The following is a 27094-nucleotide window of genomic DNA, read 5'->3' on the forward strand; positions in this document are numbered from 1 at the left end:
TAAAAAATAAAAAAAAATGAGGACATACCAGACAAGGGCATCAGATCCCCGTGTAGATGGTTACAAGCCACAATGTTGTTGCTGGGATTTCAACTCAGGACCTCTGGAAAAGGAGTTAGAGAAAGGACCCAAAAAACTGAAGGGGATTGCAACTCCATGGGAAGAACAAAAATGTCAACCAACCAGACCTCCAGAGCTCCCAGGGACTAAACCAAAGAGTACACATGTAGGGATGCCAGGCTCCAGCCTCATATGTAACAGGGGAGAGCATTGTCTGGCATCAATAGGAGGAGAAGCCCTTCCTCTTGTGAAGGCTCATTTCCCCATTTTAGGGGAATGCCAGGGTGTTGAGGTGGGAGTGGGTGTTTGATAGTGGGATTATCTTCACAGAAGTAGGGGGAGGGAGGTGGAAGTATGGGAAAGTGGGGAAAGGGGAAAACATTTAAAATGTAAATACATAAAATATGCACTAAATAAATAAATATAAAAAACTTTAAATTAGAATAATGAAAAAATGAGGGCATCCCAAGTTTTGCAGACAAATAGATGGATACCTGAGTGAGTAACTCAAACCCAAAAGGATGTGCACAGTATGTACTCACTAATAAGTAGACATGGGCCCAAAACAAACAAACAAAAAACAAGTACAGAGTATCTAAGATACAGTCCACAGAACTCAAAGAATTCAGCAAGGCGAAGGGCCCCCAATTTAGGAATCCTCAGTTCCCCTTCGGTGGGAGAGGAAAGTAACCACAAGTGGGGAGAGAGGGAGGAAAGTGGGAGAAAGGGAAAGAGGGAGTATAGAGGGGAACACAATCTGGTATTGGGTTAGAGAAAATGACTTAAACCTGATAATGAGCAGAAAGACTGGAAGAGTTGACCCTCTGGAGGGATGAGTTTGGGAGATTCTTCCAGAAAGTACCAGAGCCCTAGGAAGTGAGAGACGCTCAGGACCCAAAGTGGAGGACTAGATGAAATGACCTACAATGGGGGGAAGGAACTTGTTGAGCCCACTTCCAGCAGAAACACAGGACATCAAGTGAGGGATGGGGTTGCTATCCCACAGTGAAAACTCTGACCTGAAATTGTTCCTGTCTGAAAGTACTGCAGGAAAAGAAATGGAGAAGAGCATAAGGAAAAGAAGGTCCAGTGACAGGTCCAAAGGGGGATCTAGCTCAAGGGGAAGCGCCAAGACCTGACACTATTACTGAGGCTATGGAATTCTCACAAAAAGGGACCTCTTGTGACTGCTACCCTCCAAAAGACCCAACAAGTAGCTAAAGGAGTCAGGTGCAGATATGTGCACCCAACCAATAAACAGAAGTTGCTGACCCTTGTGGTTGAATTAGAGAAAAGTTGGAGGAAGTTGAGGAGGAGAGCAACCCTGTAGGAGCACTAGCAATTTTAATAACCTAGATACCTGAGATCTCTCAGACACTATATCACCAACCAGGTAGCATAAACCAGCTGATATGAAGCTCCCAACACATATACAGTAGAGGTCTCCTGAATCTGGGTTCAGTCAGAGAAGATGCACCTAACCATCAAGAGACTGTGGGCCCCGGGGAGTTTAGATATCTGGTGGGATGGGTGGGATGGGGACATCTTAATAGAGACAGGGGAGCAGGAAGGATTATGAGATGTGGAGCAGTTGGAGAGTGGACCAAGTTGGGAATAAAATCTGGAGTGTAAAAGTAAATAAATAAATAAATAAATAGAGTATAAAAAGGATAAAGTGATCATAACATAAAATCATATGTATGATAATATATATGATATTCGATATTAAATAAAGCTTCTAGTTACATAAAAAAACATAGAATGGAGCTGATATGAGTAGTGAAGTTAGCTCTAGTGTGAGTAGGTTGGTGTTAACTTGTGTAGGCTAGCAGTGAAATCCCCATGGGACAAGTGGCAGTAGAGCTAGAAACTAAGACACATTTGATGAAAGAAGAGGTCTGGATTTGATTCTTAATAAAGTTTAAAAAATTAAAAAATAGGTGTAATCTAAAGCAACCATGTTTTCAGTTACATATTGTATATATAATTTATCTTGTGAAGACTTCAAATACAATATGCACCATCCAGGAAAGACACGATTACTAGTGCTATAATGGCATAAATATCACAGGAACAAACAATTTCCTTACTGGATCTAAGTCTAACTCCACAAGATGAAAATCATACCTAACATCACCACAAGGGCCAAAAACTGTGCTAGACAGGTCATAGGCCATAGGAAAGAACCCACCACCATTATTACCCTGAGTGGACATAGTGTCAGACCATGTTACCCTGACTTATTATCATACCCATATATTAGTACATCTTCAAACCCTCATCATCATAACTTCTTCTTTATAGTAGATGGTGATTAATATTACTTGTCAATGTGCAGAGAATTAGAGACTGTGAAAGGCTCAGCAACATATGGGATATCTGTATCACACCTCTTTCTTTCCAAGCTCAAAGTCATGATGGAGAGAGGGTGGAAAGATTTTATGACCCAGAGTTTGTGGATGACTAGAAATAAAAAATGTGTTCAGGATACAACAGAATGAATAAAACTATGATCTCATGTTATATATCTTTGCATGTATAACCTCAAACCAGACAAAATACCAACATGGAGAGATGAGGAGAGCATGAAGTCCACAGGTAGGTGAGGATTTCTTTTAATTTGTTTTTGCAATTGATGTCTTCTAGGAGTAGGAAAATCAGTTTGTTATGATGGTGTGGCTCCTGGTAGCACAACCATGCTTCAGTGAAAGCCTAAATACCTAAGTATTTACAGAGAGCACAAGACATATTTGACAAAAAGAATAGTTGCCTGTGTAGGAGAGGAAGTCATAGTGAGAAGAGTTGAGAGAGGGGCTGAACATAGTCAAAATACATTGCATCATGTTCTCAGACCCATAAAACATTCAGAAGACAAATTAAATAAAAAGCTATATATATGTGGAGAAAAGGGAATAGTCAAACCACAGATGACAGTCCAACTGCTCTTTGGGTAACTGGCATTATTACACTAAGTTTTACAAAACAATATGTTACTCTTAGAAAACATTTTCTTGGCAAGTTGTCTTCTTAGAGCACCCTTAATCTCATTACTCCTGAGGCTATAGATGAGGGGGTTCAACATGGGGATCACTACCATGTAGAACACAGAAACCACCTTGTTCTGGTCTGTGGAGTAGCTGGACTTGGGCATCACATAGATGAATGTAATGGTTCCATAGAACAGAGTGACTGCAGTGAGGTGGGAAGTGCAGGTGGAGAAGGCTTTCTGGCGGCCCTCAGTGGAATGCATCTTCAGGATAGTGATGAGGATGTAGGTGTAAGAGATGGCTATGATGAACACTGTCAGCATAGTGATTGAGGCAGCAGAAAACGAAGTAACAACTACAGGGACACTGACATCAGAACAGGAAAGTTCTATTAAAGGAGCAAAATCACAGTAGAAATGATTGATTCTATTTGGTCCACAGAAGAACAAGGAAAAAAAAGAAGCTGTGGCAAAGGAAGCATTAAGAAAACCTCCTATATAAGATCCCACAATCAGCTGGATACAGACTTGTGTGGACATTTTGGTGGAATAAAGCAGTGGGTTGCAGATTGCTACAAAGCGATCATAGGCCATGGCAGCCAGAAGGAAGCATTCAAGACCCCCAAAGAAAGCAGCTGAGCCGAACTGTATAGAACATCCAAGGTAGGAGATGGTATTTTGCTTTACGAGGAAGTTGACAAGCATATTGGGTGTGACAGAAGATGAGTAGCCTAAGTCAGCAGAACCCAAGTGGCTGAGAAAAAAGTACATGGGGTGTTGGAGCTGGGAAGAGACTCTGATAAGAAGGATGGTGCTGAGGTTTCCAGACACAGTCACTAGGTAGATGCAGATGATAATGGTGAAGAGGATGACTCTAAGAACTGGGTCCTCTGTTAAGCCCAATAAAATGAACTCTGTCACTGCAGTATAGTTCTCACCCTCCAGGAAAGCCATGGGACGATGGTATAGCTGCTGCTAGATCAAGGCTGTGATGGAGATATTACAAAATGTGTCTTATAAATAGGTCACTTAATTTCATTTAGTGCATGGAAAGCATGAAAAAATAATATAGCATTCAAGAATTGAATCAATTATAGATGTTTCACTAGAATTTTTATTATTTATATATTTATTTGCAATAATTCCTTCAAAATTACTTAAGTAGAAATGCTATAAGAAATGCTATAAAATTATTATAAAAATAATTTTATTCGTGTTTATTTATAGTAACATACCTAATTGTCATTAAAGATAAAGTTTAAGATTCTGAGACTTAGCCTGGTGAAATGGCTTAGCAGTAAAGACTCTTACCACAAAGCCTGACAGCTAATGGCTAGAGTTTGAGTCTAGGAACCACATGATGGGAAGAAAGAACAAACTCCTGAATTGTTATCCATATATATGCTCTGTTTTCAGTTCCACTGTCTCACACAAATAAATAGATAAATAATAAATATAAAATAATGTGAATCTTAAAAATAACAATGTACTTATAACTTAACAAAAGAATAGAATGCAAAAGCATAAAGTTATATAATGAAGGCTTAAGTATTTGCTAACTTTTATTTAATGCTTACTACATTGCCAGCACAAGAATAAAAGAAAAAAACTTGTATATTTTCCTATTTTTGTTTCCATGATGTAGCCTTGTGCTTTTCATTATTTCCATTTTACAGCAGAAAATAATTTTAAGTTAAGTTATACACACACATGCATGCACGCACACAGGTACACACACCCACACACAGGAAACAATCAATTTTTGAAGCTTCAGAGATTTCACAGAAATAAAGATCACTTGCTATATTTACAGGGACATGGGTTTATCACAGCAGTCTGTAGTTCCAGTTCTGGGGCCCTAATGCTCTCTTCTGGTTTTCACAGGCCCCAGGCATGCATGTGATTCAATATGTATTTGCAGGCAATACACACACACACACACACACACACACACACACACACACACACACACACACAAAATAAAAACAATGAATCTTTAAAAAAGAGAAATAGGTATGAACACTAGGTGTGTTGAACTCAGATTATTACTTTTTGTAATCGCACTATAACAGAAGGGTGGCCCTGCAGTCCAGGGCCATACAAGTTAAGGCCAATATTGGGGTGGCATTTCAGTTTTCTGAGTGGTGTTTTGTTGTTGCTAACACTGGTCACAAAGTCTATTGTTCCATATGTAAGATCATGATTTAATCAGCTTTTAATTTTCGAGTCAGAATTGAGAAGAAACAGAATAGAGATCACTCTAAAATTATAAATGGAACCTGCCCATTGTATGCTCATTAAATATTTTAAATACTTCTAAATAGATTATCGCTCTAAAATATTTTTGAATTAATAATTTTGTCAAGTAAAATATGAACATTTAGTACATTATTATTAATTTTTATTAAGAAACTCAAAATTCTTCTCCAATATCACATTATTTTCTAACTGGAGTATGATGGAATGAATTCACATTATTTTCAACAGAGGACACTCTCATCCTCACATTCTGTACTTACATTCTCTTTTGTCTGTAGTGATGCCTGGGAAGCTGACATATTCAGTCCATAAGGAAAGCAGGGTTTTATACATGATATTCTCTGACAGTGAACCACCAAAGCAATTCAATGCTAGTGAATTGCTAGCCTTTTGTTGAGTGTAACATGTGTATAATTTAAAGGTCATTTTGGTCTCTGGTATTATCATTAGATAGATAAATAAAAAATCTCTGAAAATTTAGTTTTATTCCTGATCATTCAGGGTAATTTGCTAATGAAATACAAGATGATTCTTTGAAAGTTTGCTTCCCCATCTTTTTTATTATATAATTGCATGATACCAGCTGACTTGTCTTTCCATCATGGGTTGTCAATATAGTACATTTCAAAGAAAAGATTTCTCTGTTTACCAAAAATGTCAAAATCATACCTTTTGAAATAAGAATTCATTTCAAATTAAGAAGTTCAAAGTTACTGCGTTTTTATAGCTGCACAGCTGTCTCCACTGTCATTGTTTGTCACTTAGGGAAATTCCCTTCTGAGGCTCTGCATTCCAGTGTGAATTCAAATTATCAGGGGTCATTAACTCTTTTCCAGTGAATAGTGAGCAGTGCATTTCATACAAACACAATTAAGTTTCAATGAGTCTGTCAATCAATCAATTTCTTATTTTCCTCTTCATGTGATTTTGGTGCGATTTCACTAGGTAATTTTGTATGTACATGGTAAAAAATTATCATAGGTAAGTATTTCTGCAAGTTTACATTTATTAAGGATAGTTTGCTTTAGAAGATATTAAACTAATTATTAAAATTGAACAATTTTGCTTTTTCCTTTCATGTGCACCAATTTTTCCTTCAGTATTTTAGTGGTTGATGTAATATACTCTATTAGGTAGTTTGTATAGTGAGGGAAAAGTTTCAAAGTTGAATAATTACTTTATGCACACACAATAAATGATATAATTTTTTTAGTAAATAGTTGATAGAAAGAGGTATGTGTGATTTCTATCAAAAATGAACATTTTATAATTCTTATCTTAAATACATGACATCTGTCCTTAGCTTACATGCTACCATGGTGAATAGAAAGTACAGTGATCTTCCACCTGAAGAGTCAACTCTGTTCTTTTTTCTATTATACCCTTAGTATCACCCTGATAATTAATTGAACACTGAGCATCAGTCTAATTTCATTCAGTGTCTCCTGTTTCTGCTGACAAGGAAAGGTAGGCACAGGATTATCACTAGAACCTCCCTGGTCTGCTAGCCTGGGGTATGGCAGAGTGAATGACAGAACTCAACTAAATCCACAATGCAACTCCTATACTATAAGCTACTTTTGGTGATCAGAGATAGCTAGTTTTGATTCTGTCTCCCCCATTATTTGATAACTTCATTTATATTGCCATATATATTTTAGGAATTTTATCCTGTGTTAGGCTTATATACTCCCTCACAAATTTCCCAAAACACCACTCTCCTCACTTGATCCTTTCATTCAATTTTTTACTTGCATCTATATCTATTTTATTTACCTTTCTAACAAGATCTATTTCTATATCCAAAAAAATCAAGAGATCAATCATCTCACACACACACACACACACACACACACACAAACAACAACAACAACAACAGCAACAACAACAACAACAACAACAAACCCAGCAGGAACTAACACTCATTAGTCATTATCTCTCAATCTCAGTGGATTTATTTTTCAATAAAAAGACACTGGCTAAAAGCCTGGATATGTGAACAGAATTCATTAATCTTTTACATACAAGAAACACACTCCATCCTGTTAAATAGATTTTCAACCAAAACCTAGTAAAAAGAGATGGATAAAGACACTTCATATTTATTAAAGGAAAAATCAGTCAGGATAACATCTTAATGCTGCACATCTATGACCCAAATGCAAAGTTAACCAAATTGAAAAAAGAAAATTACTAAAGTTCAAAACACACATTGTAACCCACACCATAATAGTAGGAGACTTCAGTACCCCATCTCAACAATGGACAGGTCATCAAAAGAGAAACTAAACGAAGACACAAGAAAACTGAAAAATTTATGAGCCAATGGGTATAACCGATATCTACAGAATATTTAACTCCAAGCCAAAAGAAAATGCTTTCTTCTCAGTACCTTACAGAGTCTTCTACAAATTGACTACATAGTTAGAAACAAAAGAAGTCTCAACAGATGTGAGAAGATTGAAATAACTCCTTGCATTTTATCGGATCAACATGGACTAAGGCTGGACTTCAACAAGGAAAAAAATAGCAAAAAATCCCACAGAAAGGAAACTGAATAACATTCTGATAAGTTGGTCAGAGAAGAGATAAAAAAAGATATTGAAGACTTTCTAGAAATCACTGAAAAGTAAGGCACAGCATACCAAAATTTATGTACAGTGTTAGGAGGAAAATTTATAGCACTATATTTCTTTTCATAAAAAAATTGTAAAGGTCCTACAATAGCAACTTAGCAGCACAACTGAAAACTCTAGAACAAAAAAAGGAAGAACAAGAGGAACAGGTGACAGCAGATGGTAACCTCAGGACTGAAGTCAACCAATTAAAAACAAAGACAACAATACAGAGAATCAACAAAATCAAGAGCAGGTTCTTTGAAAAAATCAATGACATAGATAAGCCGTTAGGCAAAATAACTGAAAGGCACACAGACAGTATCTAAATTAACAAAACCAGAAACTAAAAGAGAGACAAAATAGGAAATCCATCATGAGAATTTAGAGTTAAGTGTAACTGCTTACAGCAGATTATAACAGCTAGAAAACACAGTAAGAGGGGGAATTTAGGATATTGTATTAAATAAGCAGTGAAGGTATATGTGCGGGATGGTTTTTAAGTTAAAGGAGCATTTTTTTAATAACAGAACATTTGACTAAGATCCTGAAAACTGATTTTCCTACTTGCTTCTAACACTGAGTAACTGAGCTTGTCATCTATTAAAGTATTTGAACCTTTTGCAATTATTTCCATTTCCATTTGCAGAGCCAATAAACTTTGTGTAATTTACACATAGATATTGTCTTCTGTGTTTGAAATTTAGAAATCAATCAACTCTAAAAAGTGTTCTGAATATTAAACAATGTCTTTACTAAATTGAAAAAATAAAATAAGAGTATAATTTAAGTAGTTTTGTGGTGTATGGGCATATAATTCTCATCTTTTTATTTTACAATGATATTGTTTTAAAGTTTCATTGAGTAATTTACAATTTTAACTCCTGTTAAAGCAGTTGCAACAAGAAAGCCTGAAATGGGTGTGAATAGTCACATGTACATATTTTAATTTTCCAGATTCAAAAATACTACTTATATTAATTTGTCATAATTGGTTAAGTATGAGTTCTCAGGGATTAGCATCATTATGTGACTCAGGGAGAAATTGAGGATATTGGGGAAAATCTTCACAATTTGATGTGTACGTCCTCTAGAAATACCAAATTATTGTCTCAAGCTGTTGTTATTTTGATGATGTAAAGAATGAGGTTGTTTAGTTAATAGTTCCTGTATAAGTCCTGTAATCTGCTGAGTATAAAAATCTGCTATGGCATTGCCCTAACTAAGGGGTCCAGACAATCCGGTATGAGCTCTCAAATGTCCTATAAATTAAAGAGCAGTATGTTCTCTTAAACTGAATTACATTTGCATAAATCATTGCAAACTTTGAGAATTAGCAGCATCTAAATAAAAAAGCAAGTTTTATGTAATTGCAATCCATGATCTATACATTGGCTATTGGTATACAAATTAAAAGCTTGATTTTTCAACATTTCCAAAACAGTTGCTGTAGCACATAATCCTTTCTTTTTACTTTCATCATTTGTGTTCTCTAGAATTTTGTCTAATTTTATACTTGCATGTCTGGGGTCCAAAGTATCGCTGAATAAAGACCAAAGACTAAAATTATCTATAGGAATTGTTTCAGGACAATGTGCTGTATAACAACTTTTTAATCCTTTTTCCTGTATTCTACCATGTCTATAAATTTACTGTGCCCTTTTCAGGAAACCAGTGTCAAATTTCTTCTATAGAAAGCAAAAATTAAATTTGTACCTCTAGAGTTAAGAATATCTCTAAGTATATGTACAAAAAGCATCCAACTATTATCTTGCCCCATTTCACAGGGTTTATGTACCTCTGCTCCACATTTTTTAGCATAATTTCAACTCACACAGTATCCTTCTCGAAAACCCCTCAAACCCCATATTGGGCACAACATGATCAAACCTGCTCAGTCAGTCAATAGGGTCCCAAGGAAGGGAGTGAAGATGAAAGAACAAAGACAACACTATTGCATGACTTCAGCAAGCACTGAAGCAAGTTTATTTTTCTTCAAGCTGATTTTATAGTATACTAAATGCATGCAAAGATCTCATGGCCAGGGCACTGTTATAAATAAACAATTCTATAGCCACTGTTTCTAGGAACTTATGATCATCAAGATTCAAGAAACATATATCTTCTGCTGTATTTTTCTTGAACCAACTCTCCTGTCCCGACATAACCCATGTGATTATTCCTTGCAAGTTCCTTGGAACAGTGCCAAGAGCTCTCTACAATGAACTCAAAGAAGTCAATTGCCCTTCTTTACATGTATGATAAAAAGGCAGAGGAAGATATTAGGGAAACAACAACCTTCACAATAGCCACAAATAAAATATTGTGGTTTAACTTAACAAAGGAGAAGAAAGATCTGTATGACAAAAATTTCAAGTCCCTGAAGAAAGAATTAAAGAAGACCTTAGAAGATGGAAAGATCTCCCATTCGCATGGATTGGTAAGATTAACATAGAGAAAATATCCACTTTACAAAAATCAATCATCAGATTCAGTGCAATTCCCATCAAAATTCCAATACAGAAACTGAAAAAGCAATTCTCAACTTTATATGGAAAACCAAAAACCCCAGGATAGCCAAAACACTGCTGAATGATAAAAGAGATTCTGAATGAATCATCATCTGACCTCCCAGCTCTCTGGACCTCTCTCATATCTACCCTTAGAGCTGATCCTGCCTTCTTTCCCTTCTTCCACTATCCCTCCCTGCCACTCTCCACCACCATTCTAAGTGAGATTTAAGCATCCTCATTTGGGCATTCCTTCTTGTTTAACTAATGATCTGTGGCATTTATCATGGGTATTCTATATTTTTGTGGCTAATATCCACTTATCAATGTGCATGTACCATGCATGTTCTTTTGGGACTGGGTTACCTTCTTCAGGATGATATCCTCTAGTTTTATCCATTTGCCTTCAAAATTCATGATGTCCTTGGTATATGCACATTGATAAGTGGATTTTAAAGGGAGAATCTATGGAAATATGTAGTTGCTTGGGGTAGGGGGAAGAGGGACCACCTAGAAAGTTCTGAGACTTGGGATGGGGAAGTTCTCAGCACTAAAAGTTGGTTGTGGGATGTGTGACCTGAAGAGACCACGTCCATTAGTTAGACAGGATCCCCAGTGGAAACAAACCCAGAAGCCTAGTATGTGTATCCAAGAGGCTCTACCAGCATCTGATTGAGACAGATGCAGGTACTCCATACCAAGCACTGGAAGAAGGTTGTAGATCCCTATGGAAGAGTTAAGAGAAGGATTGAAGGAACCAAAGGGGATTGAAACTCCATAGGAAGAGCAAGAGTGTCAATTAACCTGGACCCTGGTAGCCTACAGTGACTGAGCCACTACCAAAGAGCATATATGGGCTTGTTGGAGGACCCCCAGCACATATGTAGCAGATGGCTACCTTGCCTGGGCTAAGTGGGAAAGGATGTCCCTAATCCTATAAACTGATGCCTCAGGATGGGGGAATACCTGTGGAGGGTACACCCTCTTCAGAGGCAAAGGGGGTGGATGAAGGGGCAAAGAACTCTGTGAGTGGGGCCTAGGAGTGGGGACAACATTTGATGTATAAATCAATTAATTAATCAATTTAAAAGAATACATTCATTTCTCATACAATATGTCCTGATAACTACTATCTTTATGTTTTTCAGATTCCCTTCAACTTCCCTCCAATTTGGATCCATTACTTTTCAGCCTGTCATTAAAAAAGTACAAGCTTCTAAGAGATAACAACAAAACAGAACAAAATAAAATATAATAAGGTAAAATAAAAGCCATCACATCAACATTGGGTAAACAAACAAACAGAAGAAAAAGCCCCAGGAGAGGTCACAAAACCAGAGATTTACTTGTTCACACACATAAGAGTCTCATAAAATCGTTAAAAAGAGACCTAACATATATAGGCAGAGGATTTGTGCAGGCCATGCTTCAGTCTCTGTGGGTCCTCAAGAGCTTCACTTAGTGGATTTGGAGGGCCTTATAATCCTGGTATCCTTACCTTGCTCTTATGCTCATTCTGTCTCTTCTTCTGTAGTGTTTCAAAAACTGTGAGGAGAGAGATGTGATAGAGGAACTTTCATTTAGAGCTGTGTGTGTGCAGTATTCTGCATAATGCCTGGCTATGGATCTCTGTATTTGTTCCTATTTGCTATGTGATGGTTAAAGAAACTCATTTTATGGTAGACACCATCTTGGTATCTACTAGACATTTTTCTCTGACACCAGTCCCTAGAAGAATAGTTCACAGTATCCCTGATTCAGTAATTCCCCCACAAAAATGAACAGCCATAACTATCTACCTGCTAAGATCTGACTAACTGCATTATGGCTTCTGTATCTTGCTTATGCAGACATCCAAAGATTGATTTGGGTTGTGTTGACCATGTAACTTGGTAGAACAAGGCAGTTTTTACTTGCTCAGGGAGATATTGAATATCTTCTAGTAATTTTCACCTTTAAAATCCTCCCTTCACTCCCTTTCTCATTAGCAATCTTAATTTTTCTTAGAGATGTTTCCTGCCATCAACTCATCAAATAAATTTTTTAATTATAATTTCATTGAATCTGTGGTTTTTCCAGGGACCAGAACTCCATAACATTTTGAGGCCCTGGATAGATTTTTGGGAGAGTCTGTCAGGAGCCTTAATGGGACAAGCTAATAACTAGCAGATGATCTTTCTGAGATGTTCTGTTTCAAATTATTATATAATTTGTGACAGGTTCACTTTTACTAAGCAAGGCCATAGAAGAATTCATTTTAGGAAAGATTCCTGCTACTAATATACTTTTCCTGTTATTAGGGAACATACATTACAATCACTCAGTAATAGACCACCCTTTTGGAGCAGATTTCTGAAGATCTCTGAAGATGTACTGTCTTGTAGTGAGGCTATATTGACAAATTAATGACTTCTTAAGTCTTAACGATGATCCTATAAGAATTCCTAAAATTAAATCAGTGATTATTAAGCTCTTTTATACTGGGACTGCTATCAGATCCTTTTCTGATAGTCAAAATTGCAATGAGAACTCTGCCAGTCTCCCAAGTGTCACCAGTTCATTGCTCTTAAAGAGTAACCAGACTTTCTCCTACTCAGAGAACATTCTAAGAGGTTGTAAATCAATTAACCAAAGGCCATAAAAGGGGACCTAATGATTTATTATAGGCACTAGGACAGAAGATGAAATATTGCATGTGCTTATCTATACAAAACTTCACTAATAACTACCTTCAGTGAACATGTGGAGCTGAGACAGGTGATAGATATTTAGCCAGATAATTACTCATAATGGATATGCATGTGAACATTCTCTATTGTAAACTTCTATTTCAATTTATGATTTGATTTTTTTGTGTGAACTTGTGATGAACTTTGTAACATGTGAACATGTAGTCTGAAAGATGTATAAGTACTGAAGACAAAGAAAAGAGAATTTTTCCCCTTAGAAGAATTTTTTCTTAGAAGAAATTTTTCCTTTTCCTCTCCTGGAAATTTTTTTCTCTTACTTGAAATTTTTGCCTTTCCCTGCTTAGAGAAGAATTTTTATCTTTCCCCATGTGGGATCTTGTGTTTCTTCTTAGATAGCTTTCGTAGGAAACTTTTTACAACATAGTAATAAATAATATAATCACTTTTGTAAGTGACCCATTTTTTTCCTGAGATTTCAGACTAGCAGGCTGAAAGTAAGAGCCTAGGAGTTGTTGTTGAGTTAGTACAAAGGCGATTTACTTAAGAGCCATAAACTATAGTTTCCGGCCTCTGGTAGTTATGGTAGCATAGTAACTTAGACTTAGATAAGTAAACTTTTTATTATTATACAGACCTAGTCTGGGGCATAGTGGATGCCCTCTTGTCCTTTTGGTTTTGGTGTATGTTGAGTAAAGGTGGCCTCCAAATACCTGAGTTGATCTAGGATCCCCTTATTGTTTTGTTGTTGTCATTGTTTTCTGTTGTCATTCGGATTTGTGTTTTCATGTTTTGATGCAGAGATGAGAGTCAAACTGAGCACAGCCAAATCTCCCCTTATTGTGTGTTGCAACTTTTTCTGGATTTCCACAGGCATATTGCTCCTGGCTACCTCCATACTAGCTGAACCCCCTGAAACTTGTGACCTCTGTCCCAGTCATCACCTCCATAGAGCCTGGAACATAAGACACTTCTCTACATTTTCTGTTTGTGATAATTTTTCTTCTCTCTGCCATTGAAGAAATTTTTTATCCTGGTTGCTTTATCTTCCAGCTGGCTTCTATCTCTGACTGTGGAGCTCTGGCTTCTGCTGCCCTATAACTACTGTGATATATGTGTAAGATATAGATAATAATAGTATGCTTTCACTTAGAATTTCTTATCTGCTTGTTCTCTGCTTGTTCTGGTCTCTCCCTCTGATCAATGAATTCTACTTTGTAGGGGTTTAGTTATCTTTTCTGTATTTATAATATACAAGTATTGCTTTATGCTCCTCCATTTTATTAAAAATACTTGCTCTGAGGTTATGGTATGCCCTACCTCTCCTGACTAAAGCATATTTGTTAAAAAATTTCCTCCAAAATCTCAGTCGTGGTTCAGAAGGGCATCTAATTGTCATACAAATAGAGAAAACACAACAGCACAAGAAAATACTATGTGCTTTAAAAGAACTAAACCATTTTTATACTTTAATATTTGTAAGCTTATCGAACATGATTTAAAATCTGTAAAAATAATAAAACAAGTTTATGTGAAAAATTTGTGTTTCTGTAGATGTCTTGCTTTTATGGTTTTCTATTGAATTGTCTCTAAATATGGTTTTAAAAATCTCCAACATAAGGTCATAGACATTCAAAAATATTACTGACATATAAAATTTCTTTCAGGGTCTTTAAGGCCATTGTAGGAGATGAGGGATTAGGAGAGAACTGTGAAGTTAGCTGAAAACTTTTAATGAAAAGGCTATTGGCTAAAAATATACCTAAGTTATTCTACAAGTTAATAAATTTCTATAAAAAATTACTTTTTCAGCTTTTCTGGTTATTTGTCTTCATCTGTGTTTGTGTGCATGCTCAGACACAGACACAGACACAGACACAGACACAAACACACACACACACACACACCACAAACACAAACTGCTTATAATATAATACTTCCTGTCTAAATCTATCAGTAATAACTCCAGATATGCCTTCTTAACATAGTCAGTGTTGGGTTTGTTTATAAGTAATAAACAAAGAGAGGGGGGCTAGGATGTCATTGGACTTTCACTTAAGTATCCAATTACTCCTCACAGTTGACTATATGCAATTTGGCCATAAAAACATGAGGTCTCATTGCTTTCTGGAGAGATTAGGTTATGTAGAGTAGAGCTAAGACTAAGGTTGAGGTTCTATACCACAAGGGGAAAGCTATTATATATTGAATACAAGCTTCAGATATTGTCTACCACCCCCATAGGAAAAAATTCTTGTGACAAATGGTAAATTTACTTGTCACTGTTATACCACAGATTGTTCAATTTTTTTAATTTTATTCTTTCTTTTTCTTTCTTTCCTGCCTTCTTTCTTTCTCTTTTCTTTCTTTATTGTTTACTTTATTTATGTTCATTTCAAATGTTATTCCCCATCCCTGTTTCTCCTCTGGAAAGCCCCTTTGTCCTCCCTTGTTTTGCCTGCATCTACAAAGGTGTGCCTTATCCACCCATCCACTCCTGCTTCACCACCCTAGCATTCCTCTATGCTGAAACATTGAGCCTTCACAGGACCAAGGGCCTCCTCTCCTTCTGATGTCAGATAAAGCCATCCCCTGCTACATATGCAGCTGGAACCATGCGTGTCTCCATGTGTTCTCTTGGGTTGGTGGTTTAGACCTTGGGAGCACTGGGGTTGTGGTTCACTGATATTGCTGTTCTTCCTATGGGGTTGCAAATCCCTTGAGCTCCTTCAGGCCTTCCCCTAATTTCCCCCACCCCCCTGCACTCAGTCCAATAGTTGGCTGCAAGCACCTATATCTGTATGGGTCAGGCTCTGACAGCGCTTCTCAAGAGACAGCTATATCAGGCTTGGGTCAGCAAGTACTTCCTGGCATCAGCAATAGGTTTGATGGCTGCATATGGAATGGATCCCCAGATGGGACAGTACCTGGATGGCCTTTCTTTCAGTCTCTGCAGAAACTCTGTGGTCTCTCTTTGTCCTTGTATTTTGTTTAGACAGGAGCAATTCTGAGTTAATATTTTGAGATGGATGGGTGGCCCCATCCCTCAACTGGGCGCCACACCTAACCTCTGGTTATGGTCACTACATGTTCTCTCTCCCCTTTGTTGGGTATTTTGGCTAATGTCATTCCTCTTGTGTCCTGGGAGTCTCTTGCTTTCCTGGCATCTGGAACTTTCTGGTTGTTAGCGCCAGTTCTCCATACCACTGCTACATACCTCTGTCCAATTTCTTAACCCACTGTACATCTCACCTGTCTATTCCCACACCTGATCTTGCCTCCCTTATCGCCGACCCCCGCCTCCTCTCTCCCTCCAAAGTCTCTTCTTCCTTCTACCTCCTCTGATTATTTCATCCTCCGTTCTAGTAGTACTGAAATAGCCATACTGTGATGGATATCAGAAGAATTCTGTCTCCAGCTGCTCTCCGGTTCCTGGTTCCTCTGTGACCTGGGAAGATCCTACTTCGGCCAGCTATTGGGGCAGTAGTGGTTGTCTCACCTGTCCGCTTAGGTGTGTCTGCACTCCCGGGAACGATCCATCTCTGAGTGGGATTGGGGTGCTGAGAACTGTGACACAGGGTCACTTTTGGATGCAGATGAAAACTGGAGGCTTGTTTAAAATTTTTAATCAGAAAGGATTTATATAAAATGAAGATGACTAAATGTAATTAATAGATGTCTACCTTTTTAAACTTCTTACATTTTCTTAGTTCTTGTTTTTAAAAATCCCCAATTTAAGGCCATGGGCATTCAAAACACTGAAATATAGACTTTCTCTCAGAATCTTTAAGGCCATTGCAGGGGGACAGATTACAAGGGAACTGTGAAATTCCAAGCAAAAGAGTTAGCTGAAAACTTGTAATATAAAGGTTAATAGCTAAAATGTATAGATAGTTACCTATCCATACATCAGCAATCTGAATTTCCTACTGAGGGCTTCCTTGTAACTTGAAATCAGCTCTTGTTTTCTCTATTTCACACTAATGAGGAAACAACAGGTCTTCAAGATATAGTGGATTAGGATGGACTTTTATGTAATGATTTTTTTCCAAAAAATAAAAAAAACAATTGGATAAAAAACAATGTATTTAATAAATGAGATACATTTGGTGAATAAAGTTTATTAATTCATAAGACCTACTCAGGTTAACTTTAACTGTCTTAAAGATATATCTTAGCCTCTTTGTCTTTGCTAACTCAGTTTTACTGATTTGGATAAATTTAGTGATATAAAAAACTGTAATATTCTATAATTGTGCATTATAAAACATTTGGATAAATATCGTTCCTAGCTCCTCTAGGAACCACATTTATGGTTTAAAATTTTAACTATGTTTGCATTATGGAAGTAAAAATGTAATTCAATGTCAGTGACAAGCTTTATATAAACTTCTCTATATGTTTTCAAGGTTTACCCAAACAAAATAATTAAAAACAAATATAGTTTATTTAAACTCAGTTCTACTTAATAAACTAAACATTGGTTTTCAAACTCCTTAGAGATCTTCTGATTATGGTATTTAAAATGTTTAATAAAAATAAACATTTGTCTACTCACCATAGACAAAACTACCAATGTTTGAGGTAGCCTGGAGATTTCCTCCAAAGAAGACAGACATACACAAAAAAGTTCACCTAAATTGTGGTAATGCTAACCACTGGACAAAATGCCACTCCATGCCTTGCCTACCACTAGGACACTTCTCAAGATGAACAAGCAGAGCACTGTAGTAAAAATTGCCTCCTTTGCTTTGCCAAGTAGGCACAGTTTCTCAAGTTCTTCATCTGCAGGAAAGTCTCTTGGATCTTTTGGGTCTGGCAGCTGAAGGCTAATGATGCCCTGTATGTCAATAAAAGACTTTATGCTGTCCTGTGTGACTCATGAAGATGGTTGACCTCTGCCTCCAAAACAACCAAAGGGTAACTGTCCAGATAGATCTCTGTAATTTTTATTGATACAGTGGTGATTTGGATTATACTTCTTCAAGTTATTCCTTCATAGATCCATAATGATGTTGATGCCAAATGTAGCTTTATATGTTTGATAACAACAAGCACTAAGTTCTTCCTCAAACAGTTTTTGGCTGTCATTTTATATGTAAAAATTGGGCCTAAAATGCAACACTTAAATAACTCATGAATGTTTAAGAATTTAATTTAAGGTAAAAGGCTGAAAAACAATTTTCAAAGCAAATGGTCCCAAGAAACAAACTGGACTAGTCATTCTAATGACAAATAAAATTGATTTTCAACCAAAAGTTATCAATAAAGTTAAGGAAGGACACTTTATATTCATCAAAGGAAAAATGCACCAAGAAGAGCTATGAATCCTAAATATCTGTGCTCCAAATGCAAAGGCACATACATTCGTAAAAAGAAACCTTACTAAAGCTCAAAGTACATATTACAACTCACACAATAATAGTTGGAGACTTCAACACCCCACTCTCATCAATGGACAGATCATGGAAAGAGAAATTAACAGAGACACAGAGAAACTAACAGAAGTTATGAACCTAATGGATTTAAGAGATATTTCACCATAAAATAAAAGAATATATCTTCTTCTCAGCATTTCATGGTACCTTCTCCAAAACTGTCCATATAATCGGTCACAAAACAAGACTTACCAGATACAAGATGATTGAAATAATCCCATGTATCCTATCAGATCACCATGCACTAAAGCTGGTCTTCAATAACAACAAAAATGATAGAAATCCCACATACACATGGAAGCTGAGCAATGATCTTCTCAATGATAACTTGGTCAAAGAAGAAATAAAGAAAGAAATTAACGACTTTTTAGAATTTAATGAAAATGAAGGCACAATATATCCAGACTTATGGGACACAATGAAAGCAGTGCTAAGAGGAAAATTCATAGCTGAATGCCTCCAAAAAGAAACTGGAGAGAGAATACACTAGCAGCTTGACAGCATACCTAAAAGCTTTAGAACGAAAAAAAGCAAATACACTGAAGAGGTGTAGATGTCAGGAAAAAATCAAACTCAGCCCTGAGTATAATAAGAAGGAACTATACAAAGAATCAATAAAACCAGGAGCTGTTTTTTGAGAAAATCAGCAAGATAGATAGATAAACCCTTAGCCAGACTAACCAGAGGGCACAGAGAGAGTACCCAAATTAACAAAATCAGAAATGAAAAGGGAGACATAAGAACAAAAACTGAGCAAATTCAAAAAATCATCATATCTACTACAAAGCCTATATTCAACACAACTGGAAAATCTGGATGAAATGGACAATTTTCTAGACAGATACCAGGTACCAAAGTTAAATCAGGACCAGATAAACCACCTAAAAATCCCATAACTACTAAAGAAATAGAAGCAGTCATTAAAAGTCTCCTAACCAAAAAAAGCCCAGCACCAGATGGATTTAGTGCAGAAATCTATCAGACCTTCATGGAAGACCTAATACTAATACTCTCCAAACTATTCCATAAAACAGAAACAAAGGAACAGTACCAAATTCCTTCTATGAAGCCAGAATTATGCTTATACCTAAACCACACAATGACCTAACAAAGAAAGAGAACTTCAGACCAATTTCCCTTGTGAATATTGACACAAAAGTATTCAATAAAATTCTCCCAAGCCAAATCCAAGGACAGGTCAAATGCTCATCCATCATAAACAAGTAGGCTTCATCCCAGGGATACAAGGATGGTTACATATATGGAAATCAACCAATGTAATCCACTATATAAACAAACTCAAAGAAAAAAAACCCACATGATCATCTCATTAGATACCAAGAATGCATTTGACAAAATTCAACACCCCTTCTTGTGAAAAATCTTGGAAAGATCAGGAATTCAAGGCCTATACCTAAACATAGTAAAAGTAATATATAGCAAACCAGTAGCCAACATTAAACTAAATAAAGAGAAACTTAAAGCAGTCCCACTAAAACAGGGACAAGGCAGTGCTGCCTACTCTGCCGACTTATTCAATATATCACTTGAAGACCTAGTCAGACTAGTCAGACAACAAAAGGAGGTCAAAGGGATACAAATTGGAAAGAAAAAAAGTAAAAAAAAAAAACCCACTGTTTGCAGATGATATGATCTTATACTTAAATGACCCCCAAAGTACCACCACAGAACTACTAAGCCTGATAAACAACTTTGGCAAAGGGGTTGGATATAAAATTAAGTCAGACAAATAAGTAGCATTCCTCTACTCAAAGGATAAAAAGTCTGAGAAGGAAATTAGGGAAAGAACACTCTTCATAATAGTCACCAATAACATAAAATACCTCATTATGACTCTAACGAAGCAAGTGAAAGATCTGTAGAACTTCAAGTCTCTGAAGAAGAAATTGAAGAAATTGAAGAAGATCTCAGAAGATGGAAAGATCTCCCATGCTCATGGATTGGCAGGATTAATATAGTAAAAATGGCCATTTTACCAAAAGCGATCTACAGATTCACTGCAATCCCCATCAAAATTCAATCTCAATTCTTCATAGAGCTAGAAAGAGCAATTTGCAAATTCATTTAGAATAACAAAAAATCCAGGATAGTGAAAACTATCCTCAACAATAAAAGAACTTCTGTGGGAATCACCATCCATGACCTCAAGCTCTATTACAGAGGAATAGTGTATGGTATTGGTAGACAGAGACAGGTAGGTAGATCAACGGAATAGAATTAAAGACCCAAAAAAGAACACACACACCTGTGTTCACTTGAACTTTGACAAAAGAGCTAAAACCATTCAGTGGAAAAAAGACAGCATTTTTAACAAATGGTGCTGGTTCAACTGGCAGTTAGAATGTAGATGATTGCAAATTGGTCCATTTTCTTTATTTTTATTGGATTTTTTATTTATATTTCAAATATTATTCCCTTTCCCAGCCATAAGCCTTCTATTGCATCCCCTCACCTTCTTCTATAAGTGTGTTCCTCCTCCCCAAGCACACCCCTTCCCAAATACAGAGGCAAATACTAGCAAATTGATCCATTCTTACAGCCTGTACAAAACTCAAATCCAAGTGGATTGAGAACCTCCACATAAAACCGGATATATTCAAACTAATAGAGGGCATGTTTACAGCCTTAAACACATGGACACTGGGAAAATTTCCTGAACAGAACACCAGTGCCTTATTCTCTAAGATGAGTAATCAACAAATGGGACCTCATAAACCTCCAAAGCTTCTGTAAGGCAAAGGACACTGTCAATGTTACAAAACATCAACCAATGGATTGGGAAAAGATCTTTACCAATTCTACATCTGACAGAGGACTAATATCCAATATATACAAAGAACTCAAGAAGTAATATTCCAGAGAGTTAAATAAACCTATTTAAAATGGGGTACAGAACTAAACCAAGAATTCTCAAGTAAGTAATATCGAATGTCTGAGAAACACCTAAAGGAATGTTCAACATTCTTAATCAGCAGGGAAATGCAAATCAAAACAACCCTGAGATTTCATCTCAAACCAGTCAGAATGGCTAATATAGAAACCTCAAGTGACAACAGATGCTGGCCAGGATGCAGAGAAATAGGTCTCCATTGTTTGTGGGATTGCAACTGGCACAGTTACTCTAGAAATCACTCTGGAGGATCTTCAGAAATTTGGAAATAATTCTACCTGAAGACCCTGGGAACATACCCAAAAGATGCTCCAACATGTAACAAGGACACATCCTCCACTACGTTCATAGCAGCCTTCTTTATAATAGCCAGAAGCTGGAAAGAACCCAGGTGTCCCTCCACAGATGAATGGATACAGAAAATGTGGGACATTTACACATTGGAGTACTCCCAGCTATTAAAAGCAATGACTTCATGAAATTCATAAGAAAATGGATGGAACAAGAAAATATCATACTGAGTGAGGTAACCCAATCACGACAACAAAAAAAGTTCATAAAGGGAGACTGCAACAGGTATTTTATTAAGGAGTTGGGGATGTGATTCAGGAGATCACTCCTGAGGAGCAGAGAGGTCACCATTTATAGTCTCCTTATATAATTTCTTGAAGTTGTGACCATTGGATGAGTGGTCAGTGCCTGCTAGAGCTCAGCACTTGGATAATTTGTCAGTAGGAGGAGCATTAATAGGGGGAGAAATTATGGGATCCAGAGTAAGTGGGTAAAAGCAGGCAGGGAAGGCTATTGTAGGTGTTGCAGAGCAAAGGATGAGACTGGGGGATTAAATTTGGAGGAGAACAGAGAATGGTGAAGGTCCATCCAACAAACATATTTTAACATAGAGAAAAGACATTACCTTAGAGTAAGGGGATGTTAAAAAGATATTACAAGCAAATGGACCAAAGATGCAAGCTGGTATACATTTTAGTATCTGATTAGATAGATTTCAAACTAAGGTTATCAGAAGAAATAATAGGGAAGAACACTACATAGTAATCAAAGGAAAAATAAATCAATTTGGCATTTCAATTCTTAAATCTATGCTCAAAACACAAGGAAACCTAAGTTTGTAAAAATAAAACATGACAGCTTAAGTCACATATTGGCTTTCACTCACTGTAAGTGGCAATTCCCAGGACATCAGTCTAACAAACTTCTGGAACAAATAAGTTAGCTTCCCCATAACACATGATCCTCTTATTTGAGGTCAGAATCTTCAGCTGTTTTTTTTATTGTTTTTTATATTACTATCTAAGCATCAATAATAGAGAAATAAAATACAAACCATCAGTAAGAAATGATAATACACATATCCATGAAGATTTTCTTTTTGAGATGTTTGAAGATACTTTAGAAAGATAGGGAAGAAAGGCAGTGTAGAAAGGTGGGGAAGGTATTACAACCCAGTAGTATCTACCTTCATGATGTCAAATTCTTTATGAAATAGTGTGTCAGAGATTGGAACAGTTTTACAGGTATATTGGAACAATTTACAGGAACAATTCATTCCATCCAGATATTGAGAATTTATTGTATTACATAGTCAACTAGATACTAAAGAAATGTTACTGAATTAAATAATTTTGTGAAATCCACTTTAATAGATACTACATTAGAACATAATCAACATTTTAATATGTAGAGCATGGTGGAGAAGAATAAATAGAAACATTATGAGTGGTAAAGATAGATGTGGAGAGTGGTAAAGGGAGCATGCTTGTAGCTTATGTAGGTTAGCAGTGAACTCTCTATGGGGCAAGTGATATTTGATTAGGACATTGAGATGGGATTAGAAGTATGGAGAGTGGGCTAAAATATGCAATAGAAAATAGGAAGTACATGGATCCTGATTATTTCAAGAAATAAAAAGCAAGCTAGGATAATCAAAGGAGAGACTCGGGGAGGAGAGAAGAATAACTGAATTATATTCTGAAATGAATGGAAGGAATTAATATTTGTAAATAGTAATAGCCTAATCATGAACATATTTATAACAACAATAGCTATACATACTGGAAGAAACAGATTAGGGAAAAAGGAGAAATGCTAAGGCGAATAACCAAACCTGAGATGATGATAACATTTGTCTTGCATGATTAAAATTATTATATTAAGCTTTACCGACGACTGATTATAAAAAAGGTTTTCCTATAAAATTGTCTTTTCAGAGCAAACTTAATCTCATTATTCCTGAGGCTGTAGATGAGGGGGTTCAGCATTGGGATCACCACCATGTAGAACACAGACACCACCTTGTTCTGGTCCCTGGAGTAGGTAGACTTTGGCATCACATAAATGAATGTGAGAGTTCCATAGAAGAGAGTGACGACAGTGATGTGGGAGGTGCAGGTGGACAAGGCCTTGTGGCGGCCCTCAGTAGAGTTCATCTTTAGGATGGTGATAAGAATATAGAAATAAGATATGACTATAACAAACAATGTGGTAATAGTTATCGAGCCAGCAGAAAAAGAGATAACAACTCCAGAGATACTGACATCAGAACAGGAGAGTTCCATCATAGGAGGAAAATCACAGAAAAAGTGATTAACTCTATTTGGTCCACAAAAAGGAAAAAAAAAAGAAATTGGTGCCAAATGAAGCATTAAGGAAACCCCCTATATAAGATCCCACAACCAGCTGCATACAGACTTGTGTGGACAATTTAGTGGAATAAAGCAGAGGGTTACAGATTGCCATGAAGCGATCATAAGCCATGGCAGCCAGAAGGAAGCATTCAACTGTTCCAAAGAAAGCAGCTGAGCTCAGCTGGATGCCACATCCAAGGTAGGAGATGGTATTTATGTCAGCTAGGAAATTGATAAGCATATTGGGTGTTACAGAAGATGAAATGCCTATGTCAACAGAAGCCAAGTGACTGAGGAAAAAGTACATGGGGTGATGGAGCTGAGAGGAGACTCTGATGAGAAGGATGGTGGTGAGATTCCCAGACACAGTCACCAGGTAGATGCACAGGATGATGATGAAGAGGATGACTCTAAGAACTGGGTCATCTGTTAAGCCCAACAATATGAATTCTGTCACTGCAGTGTGATTGCCATCCTCTAGGAATGCCATGGGCCAGTGTAATTCCTGCCAGATCAAGGCTGAGTTGGTGACAATACGAAAGGGGATTAATAAATAGTTCACTTCGTTTCATATAGTATACATATGAAAAGCATTAAATTAAATATACTATCCAAAATTTGGAGTTATGTGGATGTTATACTCAAGTTTATACATTTCTACAAAATAAGTTCTTCAAATTATTCACTCACAAAAGCTAAAAATGTGGTGTAAATAATAAATAGCCTTTACTTACAACCTTTATAATAAAAATATTTAATAGTAATTATAATTAAATATATAAAACAATGCTATGTTTGGGTAAGATAGGTTGGCAGGTAAAGATTCTTTCCACCAAGCCTGACCTCTGACATCCAGAGTTTGATTCCTGGAACTCTCAAGATTGGAGAAGAGAGCTAATTCCTGGATGTTGTCCTTTGAAACTCATATCTATGCATTTCCCTGCACCATTCTCTTCAGACAAATAAATGAAATAAATAAATGAACATAAAATTATATGCACTCTAACAAAACAATGTATTTATTTTAACAAAATAATAAAATGTAAAATAGTAGATTTATGTAATAAAGACTTAAATTATTACTAAATATTTTGAACCAGCAGCAGAGAATTTTTAAAAATAACCTTGCGTTTATCTATAATTTATATTTTTATTTCCATGAAATATCACTTAGCTGTTTTTCTTTTTCTTTTTTGTTGTTGTTGTTGTTTTAGTTTTAGGTTTTTTTTTTAGGATAAAGTTTTCCTGTGTAATCCTTGCTCTCTTATATAGACCAGCTTAGCCTTGAACACACACCCCCACACACACATACTCACACCTAATATATACTAATATATATATATATATGTATATATATATACATACATAATTATATGAAGTAACATATTGTTGAATTTAGTGATTGCTCTTGGGATAAGCTTACTATATTTTCAGAGTACCTGTGTTTAATTCTCGGCATCCACAATTTTTTCCAACTGTAAAAACAGTTTGTTCTTACAGTTCTTAGGACCCAATGCCCTGTTCTGCTCCAAAACTAGGCATTCAAATGGCACATGTGTGTACATCAGGAAGCATTCATATATATTAAATAAAATAACAAATTTTTAAAAGAGTATTAGATATGAACACCAGGTGGTTGAACTCAGTCTATTGCACTTGGTAAGCACAAAGTGAATGGTAGCAATTCTGTTTAAAGCATACATAAATAAAGGAAAGATAGAAGGATAGTATTTCAGTTTTCCCATGTTTAGTATATTGAAAGGTGCTTGTTGATGATAACAATCTCAAAGATTATAAAACTGAATAAAGATCACATTAAATTTTCACATTGAACTTTACTGTTGTAAACTCATTAGATATTTTAAATTCTTCTAAACAGATCATTGTTTTTTACAGTATTTTCAAGTATCAATTTTGTCATCTTGTAAAATATAAATATTTGACACATTAGTAGTAATTATTGGTTTAGACACATCAGCTACGTGCCTAGTATTACAGTGTTTTCTAACTGGAGTATGATGGAATGAATCAACAGAGGATACTGCTCAATATTCAACCTCAGAAGATAAGAGATTTACCAAGGCTTACCAAGCAAGGGGCAGATTGAATGTCATCCCTCACATTCTACATGTATGTCATCATCATTTGTCTACAATGATGCCTGTAAGACTGGCACATTCAGTCTACAAATAAAGCAGGTCCTTGTTCAGTATATCTCCTGACAGTAAGCCAGCAAAGCATTTCATGGCTAGTGAACTTGTTAGCTTCTTGGTGAATGCTCTATATGTGCAGCTGTGAAGGTCTTACTTATGAACAGATAAATGGAGTCTAGGAAAACTTTGTTTTATGCCTAATCATTTTGAACAATTAACTAATGAAATACAAAGTGATTATATGAAAGTTTGTTTTTCTCCCTTGTGTTATCTAACTGCATAATTCCATCTGACATGTTTCAACTTCATGGTTTACAAATATGCTGCGCATCAAGGAAAATATCTCCATTTACAAACAAAGTCAAAGACTTACCTCTTGAAATAATTCATTTCAAGTTAAGAAGTTTTAAGTTACTATGACTTTATAGCTGCAAAGCTGTTTCCTACTGTCATTGTTTGTCACTGAGGATAAGTCCCTGCAGTAACTCTGAATTCCAGTATGAATTCAAATCATCAGGGATCATTACCATTTTCCCAGTGAGTACTGAACAATTAACTTCACACAACCACAATTAATTTTCAAGGAGTCAATCAATCTCAAGCAATCTCTTGTTTTTCAATGTTATAAGTATTGGTGCACTTTTGCTCCGTAATTATGGGATATATATGATAACAAATTATTGTAGGTAAATACTCCTGAAAGTTGATATCTGTTTCTGGTTAAATCAAGTTAGAAAATATTGAACTGACCATTAAAACGGACTACATTGGATTCTTTCATTCAATGTGCATAAGTTTTGTGTTTTTTACTCTTTTGTGTGGTTCGTGTA

The 27094-nt window shown here is 36.2% G+C and overlaps 2 protein-coding genes across 2 annotated transcripts; both read right to left on the reverse strand.

The window, feature by feature from the left end:
* Positions 1 to 3028: 3028 nt before the first annotated feature.
* On the reverse strand, positions 3029 to 4000 carry LOC116894199 (olfactory receptor 484). The gene has a single exon (XM_032895912.1). It carries the CDS (start codon positions 3998 to 4000, stop codon positions 3029 to 3031), a length of 972 nt encoding a protein of 323 aa, XP_032751803.1.
* Positions 4001 to 23643: 19643 nt separating this feature from the next.
* On the reverse strand, positions 23644 to 24601 carry LOC116893199 (olfactory receptor 488-like). The gene is given in 2 exon segments (XM_032895096.1): positions 23644 to 24100; positions 24102 to 24601. Coding segments are annotated over 2 exon segments (957 nt in total).
* Positions 24602 to 27094: the final 2493 nt, after the last annotated feature.

This window comes from Rattus rattus, chromosome 2 (assembly GCF_011064425.1).
Source record: "Rattus rattus isolate New Zealand chromosome 2, Rrattus_CSIRO_v1, whole genome shotgun sequence".
NCBI lineage: Eukaryota > Metazoa > Chordata > Mammalia > Rodentia > Muridae > Rattus > Rattus rattus.